General features: G+C 39.5%; 1 protein-coding gene across 1 annotated transcript; it reads right to left on the bottom strand.

Annotated features, from left to right (window-relative positions):
* Nucleotides 1–1,081: 1,081 nt before the first annotated feature.
* LOC138895910 (uncharacterized) lies at nt 1,082–2,068 on the bottom strand. Its single transcript, XM_070180665.1, has one exon. The coding sequence runs from the start codon at nt 2,066–2,068 to the stop codon at nt 1,082–1,084; it is 987 nt and encodes a 328-aa protein (XP_070036766.1).
* Between the last annotated feature and the right edge of the window lie 9,333 nt (nt 2,069–11,401).

The following is an 11,401-nucleotide window of genomic DNA, read 5'->3' as shown; positions in this document are numbered from 1 at the left end:
CAGAATCCTGAATCTTCAACTGGTGGTACCCAGACCTCAAATCAATCTTAGAGAACATTCTAGCACCCTGAAGCTGGTCAAATAAGTCATCAATGCGCGGTAGTGGGTACTTGTTCTTAATTGTAACTTTGTTCAACTGCCTATAATCAATGCACATCCATATAGTACCATCATTCTTCTTCACAAATAGAACCGGTGCACCCCAAGGCGGCATAGTAGGCCTAATGAATCCCTTATCAAGTAGCTCCTGAAGTTGTTCTTTCAGTTCCTTCAACTCTGATGGTGCCATACGATACAGTGGAATAGAGATAGGCTGAGTGCCCAGCACCAAGTCAATACCAAAATCAATGTCCCTGTCGGGTGGCATGCCCGACAAGTCTAAAGGGAACACATTCGGAATGTCTCTCACTACCGGTACGGACTCAATGGTAGGAGTATCAGCACTAACATCCCTCACAAAGGCCAAATATGCCAGACATCCCTTCCCAACCATCCGTTGGGCCTTCAAAAATAAAATCAATCTACTGGGAACATAGTCCAGAAAACGTATCCGCTCAACCCTAGGCAATCCCCGCATCGCCAATGTCATAGTCTTAGAGTGACAATCCAAAATAGCATGACATGTTGACAACCAATCCATGCCTAAAATCACGTCAAAATCAACCATACTAAGTAGTAAAAGATCGACTCTCGTCTCCAATCCCCCAATAATCACCACACATGACCGATATACATGGTCCACAGTAATAGAATCACCCCACCGGTGTGGATACATGAACAAGCGTAACTAAGGAATCACGGGGCATATCCAAATAACGAGCAAAGTACGATGATACATATGAATAAGTGGAACCAGGATCAAATAATATAGAAGCATCTATGTGGCACACTGAAACAATACCTGTGATCACTACATCTGAAGAAACTACCTTTGGCCTGGCGGGAAAAGCATAGCATCGAGCCTGACCACCACCTGTCTGACCTTCCCCCGCTGGGATGACCTCGACCCTGTACGACCTCTACCCCGAGCTGGCTGAGTGGGTGGTGTAGCAACTGGTGCAGGGGTCATAGACTGGCCTCCCTACTGCACTGGACCTCTGTAGCCACGGGGGCAATACTTCCTCATATGCTCCAACTCTTCACAAACATAACAACCTCGAGCCGGAAATGGCGGTGGGGCCTGCATCGGACCCTGAGAACTAGAATAACCACTGGAAGAACCCGGTACTGACAAACCCTGAACTGATAGAGCACATGATGAACTCTGCTCTAGGAGGGCACTGAAAGATGACTGATGCGGACGAGCACTGTATGAACCATGACTAGCTAATGCAGCACGATAAACCGGACGAGCCATCTGAGCGGGCCAGTAAGGACGACCTCTGCTGTGATGTGACTGAGCTACAGATGAGGTACCACTGAAACCACCAAAACTACGGGTCCTCTTGCCCTCCCGCTCTTCGTGCTCAAGCCTGCGAACAAACTCCAAGCGCCTAGAAATCTCGACCACCTGGTCAAACCTAACATCCGTCTCGGCCTCTCGGGCCAAACTGTAACGTGGGCCATAGTTGAGGCCATCAATGAACCTCCTGATCCACCCTCTTTTTGTGGGAACCAACCATATATCATGACATGCCAAATATATGAATCTCATCTCATACTGGGTCATAGTCATATCTCCCTGGCGTAACTGCTCAAAATCTCTACGCAGCTCCTCCATGCGAGTCTGTGGGACAAACTTCTCGAAAAAGAGAATGGAGAACTCATGCCATGAAAGTGACCGTGCGCGAACTAGCCCGCTCAACTCATAGAACTGCCACCATCGGTAGGCTTCCCCAGTCAGCTGAAAAGTGGTAAATGCTACTCCACTAGTCTCCGAAATACCCGCTGTGCGAAGAATCTGCTGACACCGATCTAGGAAATCCTGGGCATTCTCTAACTCCTCCCCGCTGAACTCTGGAGGCTTAAGCCTCCCAAACCTCTCTAGTCTCTTCTGCTCCTCATCACTCATAGGTGGGCCAACCTCGGCCCCAGTAGCAGCAACCTGCTGGGCTGGTAGTACCCCCATTGTTTGGAGTCCCTGAGCTACCTGCTCTGGGGTATGGGTGGCAGGAGTCTGAGTACCTCTCCCGGTCTGAGAAGTGACTGGTGCGGCTAGAACTGAAACCGCTTGAACAAGGCTAATGCATACAGTCAAAATCTGGGCCAAAGCCCCTTGAGGGTCTGGGATCACTCTCAATCTTTTTGGTTAAGTATGAAAATATGTACCAATATTATTTATGGTAAATGTACAACGTGTAATTAATATACGTAAGATATGAGGATAATGTATGCTAGTACCTTTGAGCATTAAATGTTGACCAAAATAAGTGTTCTCAAGTAAAAATTTTAAATATCCGTAAAGAAAAAAAGTGATGGAAGTTATTTTCTCACTTGTCATGGAAAATTTTTCTTGGAGAAGATAATATTCACAAGCTAAGGACATGTTGAAGCAGATAACGAAATAGGTTTTATTTGAACCAAAAAAAATGACTTAATAAGAATTTTTTCCAAAAAGCATTTTTGGCCATGCCAAAAACACCTAAGCTTTAACAGGCACTGATAGTTTATAGTGTCACTTTTATAAGTGTGTTCAATTTTGATCTCAATTTTGTACTTTTTCCATTTGAAAGTGACAACATGAACAAGTACGTCATTGAGCCAAGACAAGAGCATTGTATTCATAGCTTATTAAATGATCTTGGTTATCAAAATTTTAAGAACATCACATATTTTATGCATTCTGGTTTCCACAAGAAATTGGGAGGCTTTCGACATCAACCAAAACCCAAGAGCAACTGATATAAATTTGCCTTCTTTCCATCTTTCTTTTTAAATTTGTTTTAAATGGTTGTGGTAACTTATTTTGAACTTCAAATTGGTGCATTAGTTTAAGTTGATATTGCTATCATAATTAAACACTGAAACAAGAATAAACAACCAACAAGCTAGGAAGCTTGAAGTTTGAAGGAGGCGATATCTTTTTTTAACCATAGTGTACATACTGTTATTCCCGGTCAATATTGCTGTATTTGTAAATATTAATTCTGCAAAATATAAGTTAACGTAATGAAACAATAATAATAAATTCGAGCCCACTGAATTCACAGTGTTTCCTTAAGGAATTTAATCCCCTCCTAGTACCCAAGGTAATGGATTATTTCCTCCCAGGATAGAACGAATAACACACTGGTGTAGCGGTACTTCAAACCCCAGTGTTTCGGCGAACACAAAGTTCGGTAGCAAATCACACTTACAGTTGCTTTGTTTGAAGTTAAAAACAATGCAGAACGAAGGAGTATATACTCAGAAAAACGTATGAAAGTTCTGAGAGGAAGGAATGCAATGTATAGCCAATTTGTTGAGCGAATTGTATGTTGAGTTGAGTATCTTTCTTCAACATTTGCTGCTCATATATATAGCAGCCAAGAAGGAGTGCAAGACCAAACGTCCACCCTTCATGGTGGAGCAAGCATTACATGTTTGTGGAGCAAGCACTTCATGTTTGTGGAGCAAGCACTTCATGGTGGGAAGACCATTATCCGGCTGCCAAATTATCAATACACGGATTGGAAAATATCCGTTTACAAATACGGATAATCTTACGTTAATATTTACTATTAACAAATAAATTTGGTCCAAAAAATTAATCAATCAATCGATCATTTGACCAAATCCAAATCCAAATCCGAATCCGAATCCGAATCCGAATCCGAAGCCGAAGCCGAAGCCGAAGCCGAAGCCGTAGCCGTAGCCGAAGCCGAGCCGAGCGAGCGACGACGACGACGGCGCGAGGCTTGCTTTCTTCTTAACTCTTTAAGAGCTACAAGAAGAGCAATTATATATATACCCACCAAAAATATCTTCCACTTCCAATATGGGACAATGTCTCATTGTTAAGAGGGGGAAACTTAAAATTTTACTCAAAATTTTATTTTCCCTCCATTTCTCATTTACCCTCATTTTAAGAATATTACATCTTAAAATAAAACCTCAACAATCCCCCACATGAATGGGGAATGGCTATATCACAGAAGTATGCATGAAAAACTGTGTGATTTACAAGCAAGGATTAATTGCATCTGGATAAGTAGGTTTCCCTTTGAACTTTCCGTAGTAAACTTATGTCGGATATACTCGGTCAATCGGTAGATTTGATATCTTTGAACCGTCGATCTTTGGTGTATACCTAGACAACCATAAGTCACACAATCAACCCTTAACCGTCTTTGGTTCTCATTGTTGTGTTCGTTTCAGCCATGAACACCGCCTGGTTTCATAAGTGCGTAGAAAACTGGCCTTACAAAGTTCTCCTTGAAGCGGCTCACACTTCACACTTAAATAGGTGATTCCTAAACGTGTCATCCTGTAGATACACTATTTGATATACCCCGTATCAAATTTAGAAATCATTAAAAAGCCTTAATGCTTTATCCTTGGTACTGAACATTGTCTCATCACGAGAATGGACTAAAATTTTATTTGACAATGTTGAACCGTCATTAATGACTTTGTTTGATCTCTTTGAACCTAGATCTTGGGATCTCCAGTCTTCTAGGTAGAGTTACCGCCACAATGACTTGTTCTCGGCCATAGCCCCATTCCCCTTGATGATTTCTCAACTACCTCTCTAGTTAGGCCTTTTGTAAGTGGATCCGACACATTATCACTTGACTTTACATAGTCAATTGTGATAATTCCTCTAGAGAGTAATTGCCTAACGGTTTTATGTCTTCGTCGTATATGACGAGATTTACCGTTATACATGACGCTCCCAGCCCTTCCAATTGCCGCTTGACTATCACAATGTATGCATATTGGTGCCAACGGTTTGGGCCAAAATGGAATGTCTTCCAAGAAATTCCGGAGCCATTCAGCTTCTTCACCGGCTTTATCTAAGGCTATGAATTCAGCCTCCATTGTAGAGCGGGCAATACATGTTTGTTTGGACGACTTCCAAGATACCGCTCCTCCACCAATAGTGAATACATATCCACTCGTGGACTTAGAATCAGTTGAACCGGTGATCCAATTTGCATCACAGTATCCCTCAATCACCGCAGGAAAATTACTGTAGTGCAATTCAAAGTTCTGGGTATGTTCTAAATATCCCAAAACTCATTTCATTGCCATCCAATGAGATTGGCCTGGATTGCTCGTATATCGACTCAGTTTACTTATAGCACAAGCTATGTCTGGTCGTGTACAATTCATGATATACATTAAGCATCCCAATACACGAGCATAATCCAATTGTGATATGCTTTGGCCTTTGTTCTTTGCTAATGCAAGATTCACGTCAATTGGAGTCTTTGCAACTTTAAAGCCCAAGTGCTTGAATTTTTCAAGTACTGTCTTAATATAATGAGATTGTGACAATGCCAGACCTTGAGGAGTCTTATTGATCTTAATTCCCAGAATTAAATCAGCAACTCCCAAGTCTTTCATATCAAACTTGCTATTGAGCATATGCTTAGTAGCATTTATGTTGGCAATGTCATTACTCATTATCAACATATCATCCACATATAGGCAAACAATGACTATGTGATTTGGAACATTTTTAATGTACACGCATTTATCACATTCATTTATCTTAAAACCATTTGACAACATTGTTTGGTCAAATTTCGCATGCCATTGTTTGGGTGCTTGTTTTAGTCCGTAAAGAGACTTAACAAGTCTACATACCTTCTTTTCTTTACCTGGAACCACAAACCCTTCAGGTTGTTCCATGTAAATTTCTTCCTCCAACTCTCCATTTAAGAAGGCCGTCTTAACATCCATTTGATGAATTTCAAGACCATACACTGCAGCTAATGCTACTAACATCCGTATGGACGTAATTCTTGTAACTGGAGAGTATGTATCAAAGTAGTCTAGACCTTCTCGTTGTCTATACCCTTTGACTATGAGCCTTGCCTTGAATTTATCAATAGTGCCATCATCTTTGATTTTTCTCTTAAAAATCCATTTAGAACCCAAAGGTTTATTTCCAGGAGGAAGATCAACCAATTCCCATGTATGGTTGTTCAATATGGATTCTATTTCACTATTGACTGCCTCTTTCCAAAACAATGATTCCGAAGAAGTCATAGCTTCTTTAAATGTTTGAGGCTCATTCTCCAATAAGAAAGTCACAAAATCTGGTCCAAATGAAGTAGACGTTCTTTGACGTTTACTACGTCTTGGATTCTCCTGATTACATGTACTTTCTTTTGTTTCTTCCCGAGGTCGTTTAGATCCTTCACCAAACGACTCACATTCCTTTTTATACGGATATATATTTTCAAAAAACTCAGCATTATCTGATTCTATAACCGTATTATTATGAATGTCGGGATTTTCTGATTTATGAACCAGAAATCGATATGCTTTACTATTTGTCGCATATCCTATGAAAACACAATCAACGGTTTTCGGTCCTATCTTTACCCTTTTGGGTTTAGGAACTTGCACTTTTGCCAAACACCCCCACACTTTAAAATAATTCAAGTTGGGCTTCCTTCCTTTCCATTGTTCATAAGGAATGGATTGTGTTTTGCTATGGGGCACTCGATTTAATATTCGATTAGCCGTAAGAATGGCTTCCCCCCACAAGTTCTGTGGCAAACCAGAACTTATCAACAACGCATTCATCATCTCCTTTAATGTGCGATTCTTTCTTTCCGCAATCCCATTAGATTGGGGCGTGTAAGGGGCTGTTGTTTGATGAATAATTCCATATTCTAAACATATTTCTTCAAAAGGAGATTCATATTCACCACCCCTATCACTTCTTATCATTTTTACTTTCTTGTTAAGTTGCGTTTCAACTTCATTTTTGTATTGCCTGAATGCGTCTATTGCTTCATCTTTACTATTCAGTAAGTAAACATAGCAATATCGAGTACCATCATCAATAAAAGTTATGAAATACTTCTTTCCACCGCGAGATGGTATTGACTTCATGTCACAAATATCTGTGTGAATTAAGTCTAAAGGATTTGAATTCCTTTCAACTGACTTATAAGGATGTTTAACATACTTAGATTCCACACATGTTTGACATTTTAATTTTTCGCATTCAAACTTGGGCAGTACTTCCAAGTTAATCATTTTCCGCAAGGTTTTATAATTGACATGACCCAAACGTACATGCCATAAATCATTTGACTCAAGTAAGTAAGAAGAAGCTGAAATATTATTATTATTTTCAACAACCATTACATTTAGGTTGAAAAGGCCCTCGGTGAGGTAACCTTTTCCCACAAATATTTCATTCTTACTAATTACAACCTTGTTGGATACAAAAACGCACTTAAAACCGTGCTTAACAAGAAGTCCAGTAGAGACTAAATTCTTTCTCATTTCGGGAACATGAAGGACATTGTTCAAAGTCATGACCTTGCCAGAAGTCATTTTTAGAAATACCTTCCCATATCCTTCAACTTTTGCTGTTGAAGCATTTCCCATATAAACTGTCTCTCCGGGTTCAGCAAGAGCATAGGTAGCAAAAGCCTCTCTAACTGCACAAACATGGCGAGTGGCTCCTGAATCAAACCACCACAGTTTAGGATTTCCCACCAAGTTACATTCAGAGAGCATGGCACACAAGTTATCAACATCATCATGGTTTACTACCATGTTTGCTTGACCCCTTTTCTTGTCTTTCTTCGGAGCACGACACTCCGTAGATTTGTGTCCGGTTTTCCCACAGTTGTAGCAGTTTCCACTGAACCGCTTCTTGCTTGGGTTGTATTTCGGACCAGAAGCCTTCTTCCTCTTTTTGTTAGCTTCAACAATATTTGCTCCCATTATTGTTGAATTTCCACGGCCTCTCCTTTCAGCAGCTTTATTGTCCTCTTCGATTCTCAACCGAACAATGAGATCTTCAAGGGACATTTCCTTTTGTTTGTGTTTCAAATAATTTTTGAAGTCCTTCCACAACGGAGGCAACTTCTCAATCATTGCTGCTACTTGGAATGCTTCGTTGATTACAAGACCTTCAGCAAGTAGATCATGAATAATCACTTGCAATTCCTGGACTTGAGTAATAACAGACTTGCTATCTATCATTTTGTAGTCCAGAAATTTTGCGGCAACGAATTTCTTCATCCCGGCATCTTCAGTCTTATATTTCTTTTCAAGCGCATTCCACAATTCTTTGGATGTCTCCATGCTACTGTATACATTATACAGATTATCATCCAGTCCGCTAAGAATATAATTCTTGCATAAAAAATCAGAATGCTTCCACGCTTCAATCACGAGAAAGCGTTCATTATCTGGAGTTTTATCCGGCAGATCAGGAACATCTTCCTTGATGAACTTCTGTAGACATAACGTAGTTAAGTAGAAGAACATCTTCTGCTGCCAGCGTTTGAAATCAATCCCGGAAAATTTTCCGGGTTTTTCTGCCGGTGCCAACGCCGGTGTTCGGCTTGTCGTTGCGTTGGCAGTCGCCATCGGAACAGCTTGGTTTTCGTTTTCAGTCATCATCTTTTATGTAAAAGAATGATACAAATAAACGTTTAATACACGTTTTCAAACTGGAGTAAAAATCACGTAGATTTTAATATCCAACAAAATGCCACGAAGGCTTAACTCTCCAAAACGGGAGTACACAAACCACAAAGGTTTTAGTTTGCAGAATAATAAGAATAACACAAGTACAGAAATAAATATTAAATTCCTTAAGATTGTTATTCCCGGTCAATATTGCTGTATTTGTAAATATTAATTCTGCAAAATATAAGTTAACGTAATGAAACAATAATAATAAATTCGAGCCCACTGAATTCACAGTGTTTCCTTAAGGAATTTAATCCCCTCCTAGTACCCAAGGTAATGGATTATTTCCTCCCAGGATAGAACGAATAACACACTGGTGTAGCGGTACTTCAAACCCCAGTGTTTCGGCGAACACAAAGTTCGGTAGCAAATCACACTTACAGTTGCTTTGTTTGAAGTTAAAAACAATGCAGAACGAAGGAGTATATACTCAGAAAAACGTATGGAAGTTCTGAGAGGAAGGAATGCAATGTATAGCCAATTTGTTGAGCGAATTGTATGTTGAGTTGAGTATCTTTCTTCAACATTTGCTGCTCATATATATAGCAGCCAAGAAGGAGTGCAAGACCAAACGTCCACCCTTCATGGTGGAGCAAGCATTACATGTTTGTGGAGCAAGCACTTCATGTTTGTGGAGCAAGCACTTCATGGTGGGAAGACCATTATCCGGCTGCCAAATTATCAATACACGGATTGGAAAATATCCGTTTACAAATACGGATAATCTTACGTTAATATTTACTATTAACAAATAAATTTGGTCCAAAAAATTAATCAATCAATCATTTGACCAAATCCAAATCCAAATCCAAATCCGAAGCCGAAGCCGAAGCCGAAGCCGAGCGAGCGACGACGACGACGGCGCGAGGCTTGCTTTCTTCTTAACTCTTTAAGAGCTACAAGAAGAGCAATTATATATATACCCACCAAAAATGTCTTCCACTTCCAATATGGGACAATGTCTCATTGTTAAGAGGGAAAAACTTAAAATTTTACTCAAAATTTCATTTTCCCTCCATTTCCCATTCACCCTCATTTTAAGAATATTACATCTTAAAATAAAACCTCAACACATACTAACTTGTTCGTACCTTAACTATTTTACTAAATTATTTGCTATGTTCCTCAAGTAAAGTATCGAGCAGGTAAATAGAAATACTTTGTATTATTTTTAATCTCTAATGGAATTTAAATCATGACCTTTCATCATTTTCATCCATTTCATTGAAATTTGAATGATGCGATATCTTAATGCTTTTACGCCCCAACTACCAAATTACATTATATGATCAAAGAGGGAAAAAAAATCTTTGGTAATTTCTGATGACTAAAAAGGTGTAAGAATTCAATTCACTAAAGATATGTCACAACCCAAAATTCACAAGTCATGGTGCACCTAATCCAACCCGCTAGGTAAGCCAACAGTGACATGATTAACAAAGAAAATGAAATAACATGGTCTAATAACTCAACATCAAAAGAATACCATAAAATATCTGAGAACAAAGTCAAAATGCTACTACAACCAACCCCAAAATTTGGTGTCAACAAATACACTAACATTACTGAATAACAAGGTACGAAATAAATCCTCTAATACAACGGCCTGAACATGAGAAACAGTAAAGATAAAGATAACAAGAAGAGAACTTCAAGGACCGCAGAAGGTATGGTAGCTACCTCATAGTCTCCCAAATAGTTGGCACAACTCAAGCTTGAAAATCAGCTTGGCCGGATATACCTGAATTTGCACACGAAGTGTAGAGTATAGTATGAGTACAACCGACCCAATGTACTCAATAAGTAACAACATTAACCTTGAGTTGAAAGTAGTGACGAGCTCAGAACAATAGTCAAATGCTAGTACCAATAACCGATAACAGTTCAGAAAATAAAGAATAAACCGTAGAAATAATACATCAATGATATTAAGTATAACTTGTCCTTATTTCAGAAATTTAGTCAAGCTTTCAAGTATAACAGTTTAAAACCCAATACAAATAAAGCAGGTTATTTACGAGTTAGCATGAGGAAAGTACATCTCTATGCCTACATGTCAAGTATACACGTAATTCAACAGTATCACCGTGGATCCATCAATAGTATTTACACTTAGCACTGTACGGGTGCCTGACATAACTTCCCATCATCAAGCACATATATAAAACACTGTGTCTGCACCCACTGCTGGCATGTCAGACTCTGGTGGCACGGATCCTGCCCAAACGGTAATTATAATCACTTAGCTGAATAATGAGGCTCGGTGCACGCGTCACCTCAAAACAATTACACTTAGCCCAATATGGGTCTAGCGTACGCGTTACCTCAAAATCAGTACCAAACCGGCTCTAAGGCCCATAAAAGTCATTTACCGTTCAAGTCTGAGATGAACACATCTCAAGTATTTAGTTAAACAGTTTTACCCTTAAGCGCTATCAGCATCATGTAAGGAATCAAATAAGAAGTACTAAGATAGAGTTATCACACACGGATATAGTATCATGACTGAGAACAAGTGTGCAAATAAGGTATAAAACTCAGAAACAACAAGAATAGCCCTATCAAGTCTCAAACAGTTAGCATATAGTCTAGATATGATGTCTAACATGATTCATTATTCAAATAATATAACAAGTAGAGGGGACACAGGGATAACATGATATGATAGCAAAACAAGTCTGGTATTAGCCTAAAGGCCTCCCCAAACCATGAACAAACCGGTGCACGCACACACGCTCGTCACCAATTGCGTATGTCACCCCAATTTCTTTCATATAACGTAGTCCTTGGGGTTAAATACCCTAAACTC

The sequence above is a fragment of the Nicotiana tomentosiformis genome, chromosome 7 (genome assembly GCF_000390325.3).
Source record: "Nicotiana tomentosiformis chromosome 7, ASM39032v3, whole genome shotgun sequence".
NCBI classification, from domain to species: domain Eukaryota; kingdom Viridiplantae; phylum Streptophyta; class Magnoliopsida; order Solanales; family Solanaceae; genus Nicotiana; species Nicotiana tomentosiformis.
Note: the sequence above shows the minus strand (reverse complement) of the source record. Positions and strands in the feature narration are given on the sequence as shown.

What these genes read in the sequence shown, in the direction of transcription:
- LOC138895910 (XM_070180665.1), bottom strand. Translation starts at nt 2,068, where the DNA reads ATGGGGGTACTACCAGCCCAGCAGGTTGCTGCTACTGGGGCCGAGGTT.